The sequence below is a fragment of the Aspergillus welwitschiae genome (genome assembly GCF_003344945.1).
Source record: "Aspergillus welwitschiae strain CBS 139.54b unplaced genomic scaffold BDQ94scaffold_3, whole genome shotgun sequence".
In the NCBI taxonomy this organism is placed as follows: domain Eukaryota; kingdom Fungi; phylum Ascomycota; class Eurotiomycetes; order Eurotiales; family Aspergillaceae; genus Aspergillus; species Aspergillus welwitschiae.
This window is the reverse complement of record NW_020798697.1, coordinates 1,091,834-1,111,587: the sequence shown is the minus strand read 5'-3', so window position 1 is coordinate 1,111,587 and position 19,754 is coordinate 1,091,834. Positions and strand designations below refer to the sequence as shown.

At 51.4% G+C, this 19,754-nt stretch overlaps 8 protein-coding genes across 8 annotated transcripts; 2 read left to right on the top strand and 6 right to left on the bottom strand.

The window, feature by feature from the left end:
- Positions 1-48: 48 nt before the first annotated feature.
- On the bottom strand, positions 49-2,018 carry BDQ94DRAFT_135863 (putative nuclear envelope protein Brr6). Its single transcript, XM_026764763.1, has 3 exons — positions 1,557-2,018; positions 586-1,487; positions 49-539 (listed from the first exon to the last, which is right to left on the bottom strand). Exons 1-3 carry the CDS (start codon positions 1,669-1,671, stop codon positions 204-206), a joined length of 1,353 nt encoding a protein of 450 aa, XP_026631226.1. The 5' UTR covers positions 1,672-2,018; the 3' UTR covers positions 49-203.
- A 533-nt stretch (positions 2,019-2,551) lies between these two features.
- Positions 2,552-3,151, bottom strand: BDQ94DRAFT_166403 (uncharacterized protein; the record flags this gene model as incomplete). Its single annotated transcript, XM_026770538.1, has 2 exons — positions 2,552-2,927; positions 2,976-3,151. 2 exons carry the CDS (start codon positions 3,149-3,151, stop codon positions 2,552-2,554), a joined length of 552 nt encoding a protein of 183 aa, XP_026631225.1.
- A 2,141-nt stretch (positions 3,152-5,292) lies between these two features.
- Positions 5,293-6,079, bottom strand: cwc26 (putative cell cycle control protein (Cwf26)). Its single transcript, XM_026764762.1, has one exon. The coding sequence runs from the start codon at positions 6,015-6,017 to the stop codon at positions 5,415-5,417; it is 603 nt and encodes a 200-aa protein (XP_026631224.1). The 5' UTR covers positions 6,018-6,079; the 3' UTR covers positions 5,293-5,414.
- A 576-nt stretch (positions 6,080-6,655) lies between these two features.
- Positions 6,656-7,601, top strand: BDQ94DRAFT_74401 (MGMT family protein). Its single transcript, XM_026776443.1, has 3 exons — positions 6,656-6,833; positions 6,961-7,087; positions 7,202-7,601. Exons 1-3 carry the CDS (start codon positions 6,719-6,721, stop codon positions 7,380-7,382), a joined length of 423 nt encoding a protein of 140 aa, XP_026631223.1. The 5' UTR covers positions 6,656-6,718; the 3' UTR covers positions 7,383-7,601.
- Positions 7,413-9,696, bottom strand: BDQ94DRAFT_135856 (serine/threonine-protein kinase). Its single transcript, XM_026764761.1, has 4 exons — positions 8,741-9,696; positions 8,604-8,691; positions 8,323-8,554; positions 7,413-8,269 (listed from the first exon to the last, which is right to left on the bottom strand). The coding sequence occupies exons 1-4, from the start codon at positions 9,540-9,542 to the stop codon at positions 7,832-7,834; spliced, it is 1,560 nt and encodes a 519-aa protein (XP_026631222.1). The 5' UTR covers positions 9,543-9,696; the 3' UTR covers positions 7,413-7,831.
- A 1,930-nt stretch (positions 9,697-11,626) lies between these two features.
- Positions 11,627-13,099, top strand: BDQ94DRAFT_74382 (metallophosphatase domain-containing protein). Its single transcript, XM_026776442.1, has one exon. The coding sequence runs from the start codon at positions 11,748-11,750 to the stop codon at positions 12,894-12,896; it is 1,149 nt and encodes a 382-aa protein (XP_026631221.1). The 5' UTR covers positions 11,627-11,747; the 3' UTR covers positions 12,897-13,099.
- Positions 13,100-13,150: 51 nt separating this feature from the next.
- On the bottom strand, positions 13,151-14,993 carry BDQ94DRAFT_74362 (L-lactate dehydrogenase (cytochrome)). Its single transcript, XM_026776441.1, has 3 exons — positions 14,781-14,993; positions 14,415-14,728; positions 13,151-14,357 (listed from the first exon to the last, which is right to left on the bottom strand). Exons 1-3 carry the CDS (start codon positions 14,887-14,889, stop codon positions 13,278-13,280), a joined length of 1,503 nt encoding a protein of 500 aa, XP_026631220.1. The 5' UTR covers positions 14,890-14,993; the 3' UTR covers positions 13,151-13,277.
- A 1,194-nt stretch (positions 14,994-16,187) lies between these two features.
- On the bottom strand, positions 16,188-17,407 carry BDQ94DRAFT_74359 (Rab family GTPase). Its single transcript, XM_026776440.1, has 2 exons — positions 17,138-17,407; positions 16,188-17,083 (listed from the first exon to the last, which is right to left on the bottom strand). The coding sequence occupies exons 1-2, from the start codon at positions 17,181-17,183 to the stop codon at positions 16,248-16,250; spliced, it is 882 nt and encodes a 293-aa protein (XP_026631219.1). The 5' UTR covers positions 17,184-17,407; the 3' UTR covers positions 16,188-16,247.
- Between the last annotated feature and the right edge of the window lie 2,347 nt (positions 17,408-19,754).

The following is a 19,754-nucleotide window of genomic DNA, read 5'->3' as shown; positions in this document are numbered from 1 at the left end:
TCTGACCGTTATAGAATACAGAGTAGAAGCATGGGGAACTACACGCCAGTAGGTGACAATAACAATGCATTGTCAATCAGGTTATTACGTATATACACGAACAGTAAAAATCCAATCAACTCCAGTCCAGTCGTTTAGTTTCGCCCAATGCAGTGCCTGTGCAACTCCGACCTCCCGCTGATGCCACAAAGAGTAGATTATGCCTACCTCATCCGCTTGGATGGACTCGGCGTACGCAGACGAGACCCCCGCTCGCGGGTCCGCTCAGACACAAATTCTTTGGTCGAGGCCTGCTCCAGCATGAGCGGTGCCTCTGCTTTATCGAACCCAGTAGCCCCGTGGTTCGCCGCTCCCATGTATCCCATCGAATTCTGCTGGTAGGGGAATTGTGAGGGCGCAAGCGACGGGTGCTGCCCAGACGATTGTCGGGAATAGCTAGAGGGTGCAGAGTAGTCGTGTTGATTGAGACGGTTTCTGAAGGAACGGAAGGACCAGTTGCTGACAACGGTGACGGTCGAAATCGTAGCAAGGAAAAACATCTGGAAATATTAGCCGATAACTTGCTTTGGAGGATAGTGAACCTACAATCGCCTTCCAGCTGATAGGGTCGATAAAGCTGTTGATGATTACAGCCATCGTATGCGCCGACACCTTAGCCCGCCCGACCTTGGCTGGATCCCGGTTCATGCATCGCTCCCAGTTTTCACACACACTTTCCAAGGCCGGTAGTCTATCTCCTCCCGCACATCGATTGTCGACGTAGCTCTTAGCGCATGCCGCCATTTCAGCCAGGATCGTATCCGATACCTCCTCGGCTGCCTGCTCGAATTCTGCCCGGATCGCTGACACAAATCCAAAGACCACATATACCGCAAGCGAGAACAACGAAAGGTTCACCACCAACTGCGCCCACCAAGAAAGAATGCTAGGGACATTCGGGTGTGCTTCCAGCAGGGCAAAGAAATCTGAGAATGAAGTCAGACGTGATCCCGTTTGAGTCGTCTCCTGCTGGCCTTGTCCCGGCTTCTGTCTTTGCTTGGTTGGCTTGAGCTCACTGCTGCTTGGTCGGTCACTCTCGTCGTCACTGTCTCTCCGTAGTTGTAGATCCAGCGCCTTGTCCCTCCGCCGTCTCTTCTGCACCCGGCGTGCCAACGCGTTGGAGTAGTGGCTCACCCGGGGTATCTCGCCGCGACCTGGGCTCGGCGCAAACCGTCCGTACATGCTGAACAGCGAGTTCCGGTGGGCTTTCGGTTGCTCGGGGGTATCTTCGTTGTCCGCGTGTTCTGGCGATGACATATTCTCGGCGCCGGATGAGAAGTCGACATCGAATTTGCGAGGCGTCATGAATGCTGACTGGTTGAAGAACGGCTTCGGGGTCGAGGGGGGTTGCTGCGGCTTGGGCTGGGAGAAGAGGAAGGGCTGGGAGTTGGGCTCTCGCAGAGCAGGCATCGATTTCTTCTCGGGGGAATCGAAAATGCTATGAGGGCCTGTCGAAGAGCTTGTTAGGCGCCAAAAAACAAAGGTTTGCCTCCAAGAGAGCTGCATCCAAGACCCACGTTTCTTCTGATTGTCATGCTGCATGCTAAGCTGGTAAAAGGGCGAGGTCACATCTCCTGGGGCCCTTGTCTGCCATTCAAAGTCCATCGGACTCTCCGCCGTTCGTTTATCCATCTTGAGGATGGAGACGACGAGGTGAATGAAGAAATGAAGATGGTTGGTGGATATGAAGTGGCTGTGACGACAATGAAGGGTGATGAGAAGGAAGATCGGAGATGCGGACTTTTCCGATTCCTGTCTTTTTTTGTTTTGGTAAACAATCCAGACTCGCCGCCGAGCAACGACTGGAGTCACAGAGGCCACCCGTGGCAGTCGCAGTGATATAAGCGATCCCTTTTGCTTTATAATAGATTATTTTACAGTGACCTTAATGAGATGAAGTAAATATCCAAGTGTTATCAAATTGCATGCGGCTGCAGATAGTGCTGGACTGTGACGTGCAGCAGTCGCCCTGATGCACCTCACGGTCGCAGTTGTCCTATTAATAGGCTGGCAGTCCGTAATTATGATCGCCAAACCAGTGAATGGCTACTTCCATTCAAGCAGCACAATTAAGGGACTAATCCAATTAGCACAATGGCATGGCATTTGCGGGGGGCCATCACCCCGGACTCCCGTTGACTCGTCGGTCGCGCCCGCTTAACCTTCAATTTCCCCACTAGGACTACCCATCATCCTCTTAGGAGTCACCTCTGTCATGATAAAACATGATTCCATTGCTGGGATAGTATATTCGGTCTAAGCAATACTACAGTGGGGATCATTAATGAACGCTGAGAAACAGAAAGAGAACAAGCAACCCCGGACTTCCTCCGCGTGTCGATCACAACAAAACGAGTGACTGGAAGCAGGCGCGCAAGTGATATACAACATGCAGAAATGTCAGAATGTATCAGTGATCAGTCTGTGCCCAACCCAACTCCAAGAATCAAGGACCGTGGTTAAGGATATCGACGCCAAAAGCACAAAATAAGACGAGGAAGCAACAGACGTGTCATAGCTTGATCCGATCGACCAGCTCAAAGTCATCGTCGTCAGCCATGTAGCCCAGGGCATTCTCACCCTCATAGGAGATCATCTCGTACTCCTTTACGATCCTCTCTGTCTCCTTCGTCTCGAACTTCTCGACAGCCTTGCTCACAGCATCAGAGAGTATAGTGTGGCCCGCCACATCATAGTCAGGCAGCGTATCCTTCCCCTCAGCATCATCGATAATCTTCGCCGCGGCAGGGTCATCGATATCATCGCTGGAAGAATCCGACGTTCCACTATCGAGAGCCTCCCGGACGTCAGCACGCAGGGCGATTTTCGCATCGCTGAGTTGATGGTTGGTTTCAGCCTTCCGCTGGAACCGCATATGGCGTGTCAAGCTAGTGGCTGTCAGCGACATTACTTAAGCGACAGGCACAGAAACATACGTTGTATAATGAGTAGCTGGCATCCTCGGCCTAGCCTTATGCAAGACATGAGAGTGGACATCTTGATTATAACGAGGCAGGGTAGAACGGCTGCCGTACGCCCACTTGGCCTTGTGATCGTGCGCCCTTTTGGCCTCAACGCCAGCACGACGAATATCGAGCAAGGAGTCAGACATGACTGAAGATGACGGGTTTGGTGCCGATGGATGCGGGCAAAGATAGTCTCAGATATATACAGGAAATGGGTAGACCACGCTCGGGGTGATGGGTGGCGCTTGCCTCCGTTATTGAGGGATGTCTGGAACAGGAGAATATAAAGCCAGGAAATTGAGGCGAGAGCGGTGGACAAAAGACTGAATACTAAGGCAGGCCCGCGAACCAAAAATCTCCGATAAACAATAAACAAGAGAGGTTACAGGGCGTCTTTGGTCTGAGTCATAAAGAGGCCCCGGCTGGGCTTCCAGTCATCGACGACCCGAGGATATCGAGCGGCAAATGCGCACGGTAGACTCTTACAGCGATGGGAAATGAGTAATAAAGAGATCCGACAAGGAGACCCCTCTCTGTGCCAAGTCGAGAAGAGGAGAGAAAGAGGCAGCAAAGTGACACCTTGGGGGTGGGCTAGTCATCCAGGGGAAGATATAACTATCGCCAACCGCACGCGCTCCGAGGGGGGGAAGACTAAATAGGCAGCACGGGGTCCGCGCGAGGCGATGCTGATTGTGGCAGGTCATCTGTTGGAAATCATCTATCGTCATCGTAGCCTACTAGCTAACTAATCCAAGGAAACGACTATCTCTACTATCGGAGGGGGTGGGAATCAGCTATCAATACGGCGCGGTAGTAGACTATCCCCCCTGGATTGTTATCGTTGCTGCTGCTGCTGCTGCCGATCCCCCGAGCGCCACTCCTCGACCCACGGTTTGGCGCCCCTCACTCTGCTCTTACTAGTAAGTCAACTCCCGAGGTTAAACGCGCAAGGCCAGAATTCCAGCCGCTGAGAAGTTGGAACCTGCCGTTGGTCTTTTCCAAGGCTGAAAGGAAGGATCCCCAACAATAGGGCCAACCGTATGGGTTGTGATCCACTGCCTCAGGCACGTTGTGGTCGATCTGGAACGTCACTTGTCAAGGGTGGCACGTTATTGCATGCTGAATGGATCTCGTTCCGCCCGGTTCCTCTGGATCGGAGTCTCTGTCTGGGAATTCAGTGGGCGCAGTTCAGGAAAATGCCGCCGTAAATCAACCCTGCAGCTGCCAATCGCCTCTGCTCGTGGTTACCCGTGACGCCTGTTATCGGCGGGCTTGTCCTGCTGAGCGGGTGATCCCATGCTCCGAGCCATCTGCGATCTGACCGTAGTAGCGCCGGCAGCTGACTTGATTGCTGCGCCAGTCACTTGCAATGAATGCAATGTGATGGCTGGGATGCTGCAAATGGCGTATGCAGCTTGGTTAATAAGATTGTGACATCAGCTGGAATGCTGTTTGCTGCTGATTAGACTGAGTGGATTGGATCATTGTACAAAGGAAATAGTTAGGTTGGCTCGTATTGTTTAGTATCTAATGATGAATGTGCACGGTGTTTGGTAACTCTCTTTCTTTGTGTCCGTCATGCTCTGTACTGGTCACCGGAATGTATGCAACTTTCTTCTAGTAGAAGGCTAGCAACTATCTACTAGTCATTATGCACAATATAAGTGACCCCTGCACTTAGTACCTGGAAGATGTCGTAATACGTCTATGAATGCGACACAGCCTCGAGATCTAGGCTGCCAGTACCCCCCACTCTCAGCCTCTAGAAGTAATAGATTGAGTCATAACACTGCCTCTAGACGCTGAGACAATCTCCCAATACGGTTCCCGATTTACATGATAATCACCTACCATAGACGGATACGTCAAAGGAATCTACCGATAAGTACTATGTCTAACTGAGTAGTCTGTTTGAATTGGTAACCATATGAAGGTTACTTGGCATGTGTCATAGTCCCTAGTACTCGGCGTTTGCAGATTTGTTGGACAAACTCCAAAGTTGGGGCAATATCAGTTATGATTCACTCTCTCAGTCTAGCCAAGGCTTTATTGATCGAGTTTCTCTTCTGATCATCTCAGGACGCATTGTTTTCAGTTAGCTCTGCAACGCAAAGCACCAATATAACCAAGGTATAGCATCAAACCGCCAGTCTTTGCGTCTTCTCTCATCCCATCTGGTGTCAAAAATACCCCATTCTAAACACATTTACTTCAAACTCTCAACCGAGCCTCTACACGGAAATATGTAGATAGCAAAGACAGTAAACAGAACAATGAAATTTCCGGCAAAACACCGCCATGCATGCGATCCATATACACACAAACCCATATTACCATCCATCCAGCGTCCAGCACCAGATAAGCCCAAATCCCAAAGCAACAACAACACCACCAATATAATACACCCACTCACTCATCCATCTGCCACTGATAATCCAGCGCCTCCAAGCGACCCTTTCTATTCCTCGCCAAAAACCACTCCTTCTCGAACCCATTCCCCCGATCCACTCCATCCCACCGATGCCCAGGACGAATGCCATAGCGATTCGGCGCAAACCCCCCCTTATACAGCGGTTTGCCCGTCCGACTCGTCCCTCCCTCCTTGACACTGGTCAAGAACTGCGCAGCAGGATCATTCCACCTCAATTTCCCCTTCAACTCATCATTCAGCTCCTCATCTTCCGCCGTCCTCGCCAACGGCATAGCCCTCACATCCCTCAACTGCTGCTTCCTCTCCTCCCTCTCCTTCCTTTGCACATCACCCATCAGCGCCTCCTTCGCTTCCTCCTCCTTCGCCTTCTTCTCCTCCTCCGCCCGTCTCGCCTCCGCTCTCTTCAACGCAACATTGATAATCCGTCCACTTGCATCACGATAAATCGTCTCCTGCGCCTTCTCCCCCAACGCTGACTCCTTATACTTCGCCGCATCCGCCTTCTTCTTCCTCTCCTGCGCTGCTACCATCGCCGCCGTCTGCGCCGCAGTCTGTAACCCTGCCCGCGCCCCAGACTCCATCCTTACCCCTTCTTCATCTTCCTCTACCCCCTCAACAACCGGCGCATCATCATCCTCCTCATCACCACCCCCTTGTTCGCGTCGCCTTTCCTCCCTCTCCGCGATCGCATCCGCCAATATCTTATCCGCCGCGTCTTGTTCAGCGCCCCCGTCTCCAGGCGTGAGGGTCTTCCAGCCCGAGGTCTTCTTGCGTCGGAATTCGCCCGTTCGAGCATTCGTAACTATTGACGGCGCGTCTTCGTCATCGTTGAGGAGATTGTTGCCCCCGGAGCGGAGATCGGGCGGGTCGTCGTCGGCGATGATGAGACCAGTGGGTGTCGAGTCGCTGGCTTTGGTGTTCTTCTTGCGTTTCTTTTTAGGGCGGTCGGGGGCGGGGTCCGCGTTTAGATAGTTTTTCGCGAGGTAGTCTGCTAGGGAGGACATGGTTGATTGTTGTAGTGTGTATAGATGACAGAGTAGTGTGTAGTAAGTTGAAAGGTCGGATACCTGAGAGCATATCTGTATCTGATAATCGGGGGGAGGGATTTTCCGGGTAAGCTTGAACTACCCCCAGTCATGGCTTGTATGCCTTAGGCAGGAAATATATACGATCTACATCTACATCTACAAAAGAGCAACACTCCTCCTTAAAACCACACCTTTATACTAACCACCACACCATAATACTCCGTATAAACAGAAGGAAAAAATAAAGAAGAAAAATGCCCCGCACCGACGAAGCCGAACACTTCATCAACGCCGTCTACTCCGCGGTCCAAGAAATCCCTCCGGGAAGAGTAACGACCTACGGGCACATCGCAACATTATTAGGATATCGTAAGCTACCTTCTCTCTCATCCCCATTTAGATCCCCACAATTACCTCCATCATCTTCATACTCCCCTACCTTCTCCTCACCACCTACCGCATCATACTACATACTAAATACTATGATCAACGTCAGCAAAACGCCCCCGCCAAGTAGGAATCAGCCTGAAGCATCTCCCCGCCCCGGAGACAGACAACTTCTTCCATTCGGGGAATGTGCCGTGGCAGAGGGTGATTAATTCACGAGGGATGATTTCGCATCGGTTTGTCTATCCCTCTCTTGACCTTTTCCTTTCCTTGGGGTTGTTGGTGTGGGTGGATGTAATAGGAAGGAAGGGGGGAAAGGCAATGGAGGTGCTAATGAGGATACTGTGTAGGGAGCCAGGAAGTGCGGAACGACAGGCGGAAGCGTTGCGGGCTGAAGGGGTGGAGGTGGAGGAGGATAGCATGGGCGAGTGGTATGTGGATTTTAGGCGGTATGGGTGGTTTCCTGATGTTTTGCCGAGTGAGGATAGTGAGGGTGATCATCTTGAAGGTGATGAGGGTATAGATCGATGATAGTTGGTTGGGCTACGAAGTTAAGATTATTCAATGCACGCAGTATCATAAGTAGAACAATGGCCTCTCCCATTCATGCACACAATATCTACAGTTCCCCGTAGGGTAGATCCCCATTTTCGGGCCATATTTCCCATCAGCTGTGGGAGCATGCATCAGACATGAACTAGACTCGGACAAGGAAATAAGTAGGATGGTAAGCTCGCGACTCTATAAGTTGAGAGAAAATCGGACAGAGAAAGAAAGGGAGGGGGTCGGGGAGGGCAGTGCGCATGCAAGCATCATGTTCAAGGCAATCATAAACATCCAGTGAACGGCCAACGCAGCCAAAAAGAAATGGTAGTAGAGTATAAAGAGGTCCGCCGCACGGTAACAGAAACAAGGAAACTCGTCACCCGACTCTGCTGACGCTTCTGGTCAGGAGTCCTCATGCCTAAATGTACTTTTGTTTATCTCCGTTTCACTTCCATCGCCCATCCGTCGATGCCCTCGCCGCGGCTGCCAGGCGTTATGCCCAGATCAATCCCGTCCATACCGGGTGTATCCCGCATCCATTCGTGGGATGCCATGCCGCCTGCGTTGGCTCGACGCTCCGGGGTCACTTCGAGCATCGGCAGCAGGAACTCGCTGATGCGCATGCTTTCCTCAACGGAGAAATGATACTTCTCCCGCAGCACATCAGGCAGCGCCCAGTGACGTAACCGGTGAATGTTGCGCAGTTCACCTTTGCGGTTGAAAATCTCCTGCGACCACTTGCCCGAAAGACAGAGGGACTTCGGGAAAGGACCCAGAAGCTCAATGATCTGCGCGATGTGATCGTCGTCTTTACCATACTTGGTACCTGATTGCGGATCGAAAAGATAGTCGCCAGTGATGAGTTCGAATACCTGCGACAATTGATTAGAGGAGTTTTTAACAGCGCAGAAGCATCAGGACATACCATGCAAGCCATACTCCAGATATCTGTGCTCGCGCCCCATTTGGAGCCCAGAATAACTTCAGGCGAACGGTACTGTCGCGTTTGGATATCATTGGTAAAATGATGGCCGACCCAGCAGGCGTTGCCCAAATCGGCAATCTTCACAGAAATTATGTCGCATTCCGGCTCTTGCTCCTCGCTCGACTGAGACTTGTCGAGCGAAATGCCCGATACCTCCCGTTCCAACAAATCACTGTATTCATCAGCCTTATTCCCTTCGCATCATCATAAGATCAACATACGCAGTCTTTTCCCTCTGCTTCTGCTTCTCATCATCGTCCTTGATTCCGAGCATCTCCTTCATCGATGTGCTTTCTGCATTGGGCGTCACTAGACCCAGTCAGCAATTTCCTAGCAATGATTAGGCGGCGGTACATACCAGATGACTCGCTGACCATCTGACTAAGGCTGCTGTGAGAGTTTTGCGAACTGTGCTTGAATTCAAAGCTGGTATTGAGCGGACTCGGCAGCGGTTGACTCCCAGTGATCAGGGTCCGGCGCCGTCGCCGACCATTGCGATTGTCTTCCTTCTGCTCCTTCTTCGCCTCCTCCTTGACGTACGTCTTCACGATTTGCTCCACATCACCGATCTCAATCAGCACGTTCTCTGGCTTCAAATCCGTGTGAATGATACCACACTCCCGGTGGAGGTAGTCCAATCCAAGCAGCACTTGTTTTGTGATCTGTTTCACCAAAGCCATAGGGATACCGCGGTGGTTCCATCGCTTGATCAACCCGAGCAAATTTTCTCCCAGCACTTCAAACACCATACACACGTGGACACCGTTGGGCCCCTTGTGCTCGAACGAGTCCAGCAGACTGACGACATGTTTGCGACCGGGGTGGGAGGGCTTGGCTTGGACGATGCGGTTCAGCAATTTGATCTCATCGATGGCGGTTTCGGTATAGTGGGCAGCGGAACGGACGACTTTAAGAGCGACATGCTTCCCAGTTGTCGTATCGCGGGACAGCCAGACGGTCGAAAAGTGACCCCACCCTAGCTTGCGCACGACCACATAACGACCATTGTTGTAGGTTTCACCGACTGAGACAGGGTGATAACCACCCTTGCAGTAGTCTTCCGAGTCCTCTTCCTCCGCGGTTGTCTCGAGTTCTTCGCCAGAGGATGAAGAGGACGAGCGCGATGGTGGGACGCCGTATGCGGGAACCCTGCCACTCATGGCGGTTAGAAAGAATCAGGATGAGGCGGGGAAAACCAAAAGAAAGAAGAAGGCGGGAGGGAGAAAGCAAAGAAAACACGGGCGGGCAGGGAAAAGGAAATCTAGAAAAAGAAAGAAAGGGTAAAAGCCATACCCCTCAGTAGTGGTGGTGGTGGTGGTCGCTGGGTCGACTCCAAGCGTGGCGGCTTCGTTGGTGACGATCGGCTTTAAGTCGGTCCCTTTTCTTCTCTTCTTACCGCCATTGCCATTGGTAGCGGAGGCAGCGACACTACTAGCCATTTGCTTCCCTTTATTGAGAACGGCCTTGGTGATATCAACCCCATCCATGATGCCAGAGAATTGCGACCGATCGGATTGAAAAGTAAGCTGGGGGTCAAGAGAGGGAGATGCAGAGCCAAAAGAGTGGATGGCGGGCGTCTCGTAGCGACAGGATTCAGCTGGAGTAGTAAATGGCAGATCAGTGGTGGTGGTGGTGGCCGGCGGCGGCGACAGCGGAGGAGAAGGCGGGTTGGCGCTGGTCTGGTTTGGTTTGGCCGGCTTTTGGTTGTGCGAATCTGAGGGGTTGGTTTGGGTTCAGCAGCGCCCACAAAACGCCAATGCCAGATGCAGCAGACTCACTTGGGGGAGGGGAATCCGGGTCAAGAGTCTAGTATAGGAGTGCACACTTGGAGGATGGTGGGTGTTCACAATCAAGTAATTTCAAAGAATGGCCAACATGGACTCCAGAACATGGAAATCAAAGCCTAATACTATGAAACCAGTGCAGATGACTGGGGCTGGGCGGATGACGCAAACGATATAGACGGGGCGATTGAACACGATGGATGGAGCAGGAGAGAGCAATGCAACGAGGGGCTGATCACTACTACTCGTAGATCCGGCAAATCTCACAACCCTTTGATTTCACGGTGGTCCAAAGGGGGAAGAAGAAAGGGCCACAGGATAGAAGGGACGTGAAAGATCGATGTTGGAGATCGACAAGGAATGTCCGCAAGCGTAGATGAAGAGAAGAGAAGAGTTGTTGACCACCCACGCATGTGGCAAATCATGAATGGGCTCTGGATCGATTCACCCGGTTGGGCCTGAGTAAGTCTTCAGGCTCGAGCATATACACCGGTCAACGTTGGGGGACCTCATGCTTTTGGGAGAGATGCTCTTTGGACCAGACAATGGGCTTGAACTGTTGAAAGGGACAAAAAAAAAAAAGTGTCATCCGAGGGATAGATGGATGGAGGATGAGGCGGAGGTTTCATTGTCTATCTACATCCCCAGCCAGGCTACGGCGTAACAACGGGTACGGAAAGAGGGACACTACAACCCGCACTTCGTCCTACATGGATCCAGGCACCTTATGACCCTTTTAGATATTTAAATAGTATGGACGTTGCATGGAAGCGATCGAGGAAGAAACGTGGAGCCGTACTCTAGGGGAATTTACAGATGCTTGAGGGATAGCGACCGCATGGGAGACGAGCCAGAGGTACTCTCTGGCTGGAGTGGGACATGGGATCTAGACTTGATGTCACTCACGGCCCAGTGGATAAGCGTCCGATCGCCTGCTCCAGCCGACTTCCGGACGACGAAGACAGGAAGTGCTACTTGGTTAGTGTCCGTCTTGTCCAGCTTCTTTTGCGGAGTCGATGATTCATTCTCCTTTCTCTCTCTTTCGTTCTTTCTTGCTGTCTTTTCTTTCCCCTCGTCGTGCACGTGATGTCCCCTTACGCCTGACGTTCAAAACATCCGACTCGATGGACTGAAACTGATTTAGGAGATCTCCTGGATTAACATCCCCTTGGATACTACAATACAAGGCAAAGTTTTGTATCCTGTCGTCTGAGACAATGATAACGCGTCACCTTTGGAACCATCCATATTCTTGCTCCATACTCTTTGTAGCAATTAAGGCAAGATATTACCATTGTAGTATCCTATTACATTGTAAACTGTACCTGGAAATATCCACTGCCCAATCGATCCCACGTAAATTGACTGTTCAGGTGCAAATGCTCTGATTGGTGACCGGGACTCCCCACCTCCGCCCAGCAGCGCATGAATCCACGTTAAGCTGCTTCAATCACCTGAACCTGAATGCCAACAACGACCACCACTACCATGGAATAACCTCATACTATTCTTCTCCTCCTCTTCTCCTCTCCTCCTATTCTTCCTCTCTCCCTCTTCAAAAACAAGAAAATCCATTCCACCATGTCCTCCCCCTTCCATCGCCGTCCTTTCCCCGACTACTTCCTCTCATCACCTCTAGCAACTCTCATCTATCCTCTCCATCAACTCCTCAACCACCTCCGCGGCCCTCCTCACCTCCCACCCCCGAACGCCCGTCCCATCCGCGTCGTCTGCATTTCCGACACCCACACCCTCGAATACCCCGACGTTCCCGATGGCGACCTCCTCATCCACGCCGGCGATCTCTGCAACGATGGCAGCGCCCGCGAAATCCAAGCCGCCGTGAACTGGTTGCGCAGTCTCCCTCACCCGCATAAAGTCGTCATCTGCGGCAACCACGACAGCTACTTCGACACGCGATCGCGTCTCCCCGAAGACCGCATCGATGCCTCCTCGTCCCACAACAACACTTCATCCACATACGCAACCATCTCTTCTTCAACCGCCTCCCTCCGCTCCCTAGACGACTACCTAACCGACGACCCTCACCCCCGCATCGACTGGGGCGACGACATCCACTACCTCCAACACTCCTCCATCACCCTGACCTTCCCACCCACCACCGCATCCTCCTCCTCATCGAGCATCACCAGCACCACCCCCCTCCGCCCCCGCACCCTAACCATCTACGGCGCGCCCCAAATTCCCGCCATCGTGCCCTTCGGCCCTGAACACGCCTTCACCTACCCCCCACACCACGACGCCTGGTCCAATACCATCCCCGCCTCCACCGACATCCTCGTCACCCATACACCCCCGCAATCCCGCCTCGACCTCTCCCCTGTCTACTCAGCAGGCTGCCCATTCCTCCTCTCCGAACTATGGCGCGTGCGCCCGGCCCTGCACGTCTTCGGCCACGTCCACGCAGCGTACGGCATCGAGCGCGTCTTCTACGATGAGGCCCAGCGCGCGTGGGAACGACTCTGCGCGTCGAGGAAATCCCGTGCCCGTCTGTCGAGGTTCGGCTCCCTGTTTGGGTTCTTGCGAGATCTGTTTGATCTCTCCGGCTTGGTGGATTCGGCGAGGGTCGTGCTGTATGGTGTTTTGGGGGTCGTTTGGGCCAGGGTCTGGGGTGGGGAGAATAGGGATGCCGGGTGGGTGGTTAATGCCGCTTGTATGTATAGGGATTCGGGTGAGCTGAGGAATAAGCCCAGGGTTGTGGTTTTGTAGGTTGATCACTAATCGAGTGATTTGGTTTGTGGGGGGTGGTAATGGATGGTATTTTTCCATGTCATTTTCCTTGTATATAAGGGAGAGCCTAGAAGGGGAAAAGGTATGTGGTTGCAATGAGTGATGAGAAAGGTTGCAGGGTGTATTGTACATAATTTCCGGGATCAAGCTCGGGAGACTTAAGATAATCATTCCAAGCTACTCGTTTCATTTATACTAATGTCCTACATAACTTCCATATATGAATAAAAAATGTACAGTCTTGTTTATAGGCTAAAACGGGGGTATATAGTATATACACAAATGCAGTGATGTATATGTATCAGACCTGCAATGAAAAGAAATAAACGAAATAAACAGCATCTATCCTCTATTCAACAATCACAGCTTCGCCTTCTCGCTGAACCGAGGCGCCTGGAGAGGATCATAAGCACCCGTGGTGAGAGTATCCGAAGGCACAGGGGCACTATGACCGCCCACCAAGCCCCGCACGTCAATCAGACTGGGGTTCAATTCCTCAATCTTGGTGGCGCCGATCAGACGCATGTTCATCTCCATCTCATCCTTGAGAAGCTGCATGGCGCGTTCCACGCCGGGCTGGCCGTACGCCGACATGGCGTACAGGAAGGGACGGCCGATACCCACGCCCTTGGCGCCGAGGCAGAGGGCCTTCAGCATGTCAGTGGCACGACGGATCCCGCCGTCGATGTAGATCTCGATCTTGTTCTCCCAGCCGCGCTCGCGGAGGATGGGCATGACCTCGGCGAGAACTTCGATGGCGGAGCGGGCGAACTCGAGCTGACGACCACCGTGGTTGGACAGCACGACACCCTGCACGCCCATTTCGACGGCGCGGAGGACGTCCTCGACGCACTGGACGCCCTTGAGCAGGATGGGCATCTTGGTGATGGACTGGAACCAGGGGATGTCCTTCCAGGACAGAGCGGGGTCGATGAAGGAGGAGATAGCGCGGGCGGCGCCCTGGGAGCGGTCGACGGAGCTACCGCCGCTGGCTTGCACATTGGAGCCGACGTCGGAGAACTTGGAGCGCATGTCCTTCTCACGACGGCCGAGTTGAGGGGCATCAACGGTGATGAAGAGACCCTTGCAGCCGCGGGCTTCGGCGTGTTGGACAATGCGCTTGGTGATGTTGCGGTCCTTGTTCACGTAGAGCTGAAGCCATTGCACCTGGTCGCCCTGGCGGGCATCGACAATCTCGTCGAAGGAGCAGGAGGCCAATGTGGGAATCATTTGGATGACATCGTGGGTGTGTGCTGCACGGGTGAGGACGACTTCACCCTCAGGGTTGCCCAGCTTTCCGAGGGCGGTCGCGGTCACGTAGAAAGGCACTGATACCTTGGTACCCAGCATGGTTGTGGAGAAGTCGACATGCTCGACGTCGACGAGGACTCGGGGGCGGAACCAAATCTTGTGGAAGGCAGAGTGGTTTTCCCGCATGGTCTAGACAGGCTCGTTGTTAGTACATGCTGGTGGAGGAACGAGGAAGACATGACCTACAATTTCATCGTCTGCACCGCTAGAGTAGTAGGCCCATGCGGTCTTTTTCATTACGCTTCGGGCAACAGTCTCGAAGTCCATCAGGTTGTAGCAGGCCGCCAACGAAGGCATGCACTTAATGCGCTCCTGGCGCGCCTCCTCCTCGGGATCGGCAGTCTTCTCCTCCTGTTCGACGGTAGTCATGTCGACTTCTCCGAGATGCTTGGAAGAATCGAGGTATTTGTCGAGGGTGTCCGGTGGGTGGATGGGGTCGAACTCCTCGGTCGCATCCTTGCCGGCATACTTGAGGATAATCTTCTGGCCACCCGGGTGCTCTAGGATCTTATCAGTAACAGAAGCATATGGTACTGGTGACAAGGAACATACCAGGGAGAAATTCGGTCACATCGTAGGCCTTTCCATGGACAATGACCCAGCACGAGTCCTTGGAGTTGTGTTCGGCGACAGCAGCGCCTGTGAGCTTGCCTTTACTCATAGTGGCGTGGTAGGGTGGGATAGAGGTGATCGGGAGAGACAGGATACTAAAGAGAGGAGAAGAGAAGGGATAAAAACAAGAACTGCAGAAAAGTAAGAGGGGATATTGGAGTAGTATATGAAGGAAGAGACGTATCGCCCGAGAGAAAAGAGAGAGAGAAAGAGGAAAGACGAATTGTTGGCAATGCAACCAAACCAGACCTCGGGTTAATGGGGAGCGAAAGCCTATGGAGCGGCGGGCACAGAAAATCGGCAGGCGGTCGTTGGTCGATCCCGTTAAGCTCAAGAAGGCGGGGGGAACCAGAACCGTTCAATCCCTCCTCTTCGGGTGACTGCGCGCTTTTTCTCGGCCGACTGCATTCAGTCAGGGACCACCTCGGCTGTTCTGCAACACTTCAGTCAACCAAATGGTCTACGCTGGCGGTCAGGTCGGCAGTCCGGAAGTTTTGACGAACCGGCTTTACATTGGGTTTGCCTATAGCCAATTTGTTCAATTAAGATGATATATCAAGTGGTCAGGAAGACCCGATCTGACATGACGCTGAATTCGAGCCCTGAGATATGCACAACTTACGGAATCGAGCTTAGCGCAGGAAAGAGGCAATGGCGGCCTCGACTAGTAGCACTTGCAATATTAATAATACGATGGCCTTGATGGCAGTCAGAATATCAGTCTAAATTGCGCTTATCTGAATTCGATATTTCTTCTAAAATCCAAAGAAGGCCTTCAGACAAGACAAGATTGTACAACGGTCGCGCACACAGAGGGTCAGACTGAAGAATCCTTCGAAAGTAGGATCATGATTTGATCGCTGGAACTCTTAGATCCCAGGCAACGTGAGCCATTAGCTTAGAATTGCATGGTGAACAATCAGGTACTACGTTTGCTGCAGGCATACAGCATCATGTTCATCCCGATAGGATTTATCACCTGTTAGGAGCTCTTCATTGTACACTAGTCACTCAAAGGTCACAAACAAGCTAAATCACATAATTGCATAAATTCATCCATGTTAAGTATCAACCATCATGCCATCTACTATGCCTCGCCAGTTAAATTTCAAATCCAAACGGAGGGTGCCCGCACCTTTTATCATCCAGAATCAACGAAACGAACAACCAAGCGATGCTCAACACGCTGCAATCATCCAAAACACACGCACACAAACCATGCAAATGCGCATCATAAACCACGAACAACATCTGCATAACGTCAGAAAAGGCACAATGCAACAATAACGCCAGCCGAGCTTCATAATGCAGTCAGTCATCATCATGGAAGTCAAAATGCAGGAGAACAAATAAGAGACTGAACATCCATCGTCGTCACATCATCATAACCAGCAGGAGGATAGTAGCTCAGCAACACTGTCCTCCTTTCCGCTTAGGACCCTCCACAATATCTTCCAATTCATCCCCCACACTACTGGGCGGAAATCCTAACCAGCTGCGGCGTTTGTCCCCGTACCCCAAGCGGAAGCTCCCATTCCCATCGATATTTCCGGGGGTAAGAGAAGACGTCGTCCCGTCAAAAACCGTCGATGATCGCTGCGATGAACTTGTTCCCGCTTCCCGCTTGTTGCGCTGCTCGACCAGCTTCCGCGTTATGACCCGGAATACCTCCTCGATACCCTCACCATCCTTGGCGCTAATCTCATGGCAACAATCCCACCCGATATCCTGGCCCCAGAACGCACTACTGCGCTTGCTATCAACGCCTGCGAGTGTACTGGATGAATGCCCGCCCAGGCCGGCCGTCGCGGGCGGTGTGGATGCTTGTGTTGGGTAAAGCTGCTCCGCGACGTAGGCGATGGTGCGTTCGAAGGGGACTCTTCGCCGAGAGGGATCAAGGGTAACAATATCGGTTTTGGTTCCGACGACGTGAATCACAATGGGGTCGTCTTCAGCAAGGTTCTTCTTCAATTCCGCTAGCCAGCCGGTCATTTCTTGGAAGCTTTGCTCGTCGGTAATGTCGTAGCAGAGAAGGCAGGCATTGGCGCCGCGGTAGTAGAGACGAGAGATGCTACGGAAACGTTCCTGACCGGCTGTATCCCAGATCTGAAGTCGAACGATGGTATCGGAAGAGCTGTCGAGGACGCGCTTCGTCACAAAGGAGGCTCCCACAGTCGAGGCTGTAGCGGAGGGGTTGAAGTCGTTCTTGACATAGCGATCGACAAGGGAGGTTTTGCCGACGCCTGGGCGGTTCTAGTCGGGTGGAGTCTGAGAGAGAAGAGGAAGGAGAGACTGACCTTGGGCGCCGAGGACAACAATTTTAGCCTCGAGAGAAGAGCTCATGGCGGGGTAGAGGCTAAGGTGGGGTACCCGGAGAGCTGGATTTGCATGATCCAGCGGATAATTTGTTGATCGGATGGATGAGGAATTCAGGAGGCGTTGGGAACGGGATTCGTGAACAAAAGAAAAAGAAAAAGTTCAAAACAAAGGCGAGGAGAGGGTTGGGGACGGGGGGAAGAGAGACAATAGGGAGGGAGGAAGAGGGAGAGAGAAGGACAGGGTGAAAGAGAGAAAACAAGAAAAGGGAGGGCGCGGGAACGAGGCTCAAGGAAGAAACAAGTTAACCACAGCCATCCAGCCAAAGCGATGGATTCAACCCGGCATGACAGGGCAGTGCGCGGATCAGCCGATCACTTACGAACCTTTCCCTGGTCAGGTGTTCGTCTTATTGTCTATCGAGTGAATGTCCTAGTCCTGAGAGGATGAGGATAATGAGGACAAGGACAAGTGGATGGGATGGAAGAGGATGAAGGAGGAATCATTTCAGTCACCGATGAAGAATGATTCAGCCCCAGCTGAATCAACCAGCAATCCTTCTTGGCCCCTTACGTGCTTCCTGGCTTACCCCCCAATGTTTCAGCCACAGACTCTATCAAGAATCTGGAAATCTTATAGCACGACTTCGTATCTCGTGTTCGTGCTCTCTCACGTCAACCGGCTGTCAAAATGTCATCCATGCATTGCCTGGGTTATGACAGGATGGGTTGAAGCAGGTCTTTTTCCCATCGACGCAATTTAATTTCCATTCAGCCGCAAGTCCCAAAAGTCTGGGTCATTCCAGGGCACAGGCCACTGGATGGTACCACCGTACCTAGAGCATTGATAGTGCACAATGATGGTGGCTTCAGTATCCAACTAGTTCGGCCTAAGCAATCAGCGACCGTGCACTTGGACCACCGCTGACGGGCGGCACATTGCAATATCGAGATACTATCCCCATGCGATAACTCTCCACTTTCTAGGTTATGCAATCGTATACATTGAATACTGGGAGATGAACATGCTCGATTTATCTGTCATATATTAAATACTCTCACTGACATTGCTCACGTCAAACTGGATAGCGAACATCGATGGTGACTTTGAGATAGCGGATGGTATTATGATACTGTGAAAGCGCTATTCGCTTGAAAATCACTTGTTTGATGGCTGGGCGGATTAGTAGAACTTATTTGAAGGTATAGTAGTATAGCCTGCAGGCTTATAATTCCTAGTCGCCAGCAGTAAAATGTCATGAGACGACCTTAGGTTCTGGGCTTGTAACCATATTATTTGAAAGCGTATTTACAAGACAACCTTAATATCTGTTATTATAGAGCTAATGTGCTTTACTTACTTAGCTACTTAGCTTTGTATGTTGAAGTGTTGTGACGAAACTATAGTGATGCCATAAGGTGTGCTTTCATACTAATATTGCCTGATCGGGAAACCTCATATAGTCCATAGCACTGTATGGGGCACTCACTGTATCTATGTCATGTAAATCAATTTCATTCTTAACTCCGAGCATAACTAGAAGGTGCTGTGCTCTGAATCGCGTTTTGGCTTGTCAAATTCCCATATTAGGCAGCATCTATACCTCGCTAGCATTCAAGCCACTTTCGCCGGAGGCCCAAGGAAAAGCCGAATGGCAATTCTACTCAATCGACCCCATTAATATGGTCGCGTATCTAGTTTCTGGAGATATTATATATTAAGCCGATCACCAATTGATTAATATCGGTTTTTCGTATATACCAGAGTAATTCCCTTCATAGCCATGGACAATGGAAACGACCGAGCCTAATATAGGACCGGGCCTCCCACGTATTGTTATCAAGGCCCAGGAAGATAAGTAAAAATTTTCCATAATACAAGTCGAAGAATTTCCTTAGTTCATTCATGTTGAAATCGGAACCATAGTGAGTTCTAGTTAACAAAGTCCGATTAAGTTTCTTCGTGTTGAGGAGCCAATGCCGCTCCAGTTCGGAAAATATATCCTTCATCAAAGGATGTTGCCCGAGCCAGAACCACAATGAGCTTCATTGAACTCCATGCAACTTTCGATCAGTTTGGCTCCTAGTACTACTTGTGCAGTATGTTAGTAGTTCTTTTGATAGTATACAAATACTACTAAATAAAAGCCGGTAAGCTCGAAAGTCAAACACATAACAGTGAATAAAGAGTAAGCATTAACGCTGTCATACTCAAGATAACATCACATGCTCATGGCCGGGGTATATCATCGCATATTAAGCAGTGCCACCACGCGACAATATTATGTGCCACCGTCCAGAAGTACTACGGCAGTATCCAGTCCGATTGTGCATAACTCCAGGGGATAATTGCCAATTATGAGAAGTGATCTCATAGGATTTCGTAGACTACCACTGTGTCGACTTTCATCAATTACTCGTCTCGGTTCTACACAGTTACCCCGGAGATATAATCTCAGACTGGCGCCATATCCTGCTAGTGTGTACGTAGTATTCCCGACACTTGCATAAGTTCGTATTTATCATGTTATAGGCCATGGTAGATATAATGGATAATATCTGCAGACATAATTCCGTCCATTGATGGATGGACGAATAG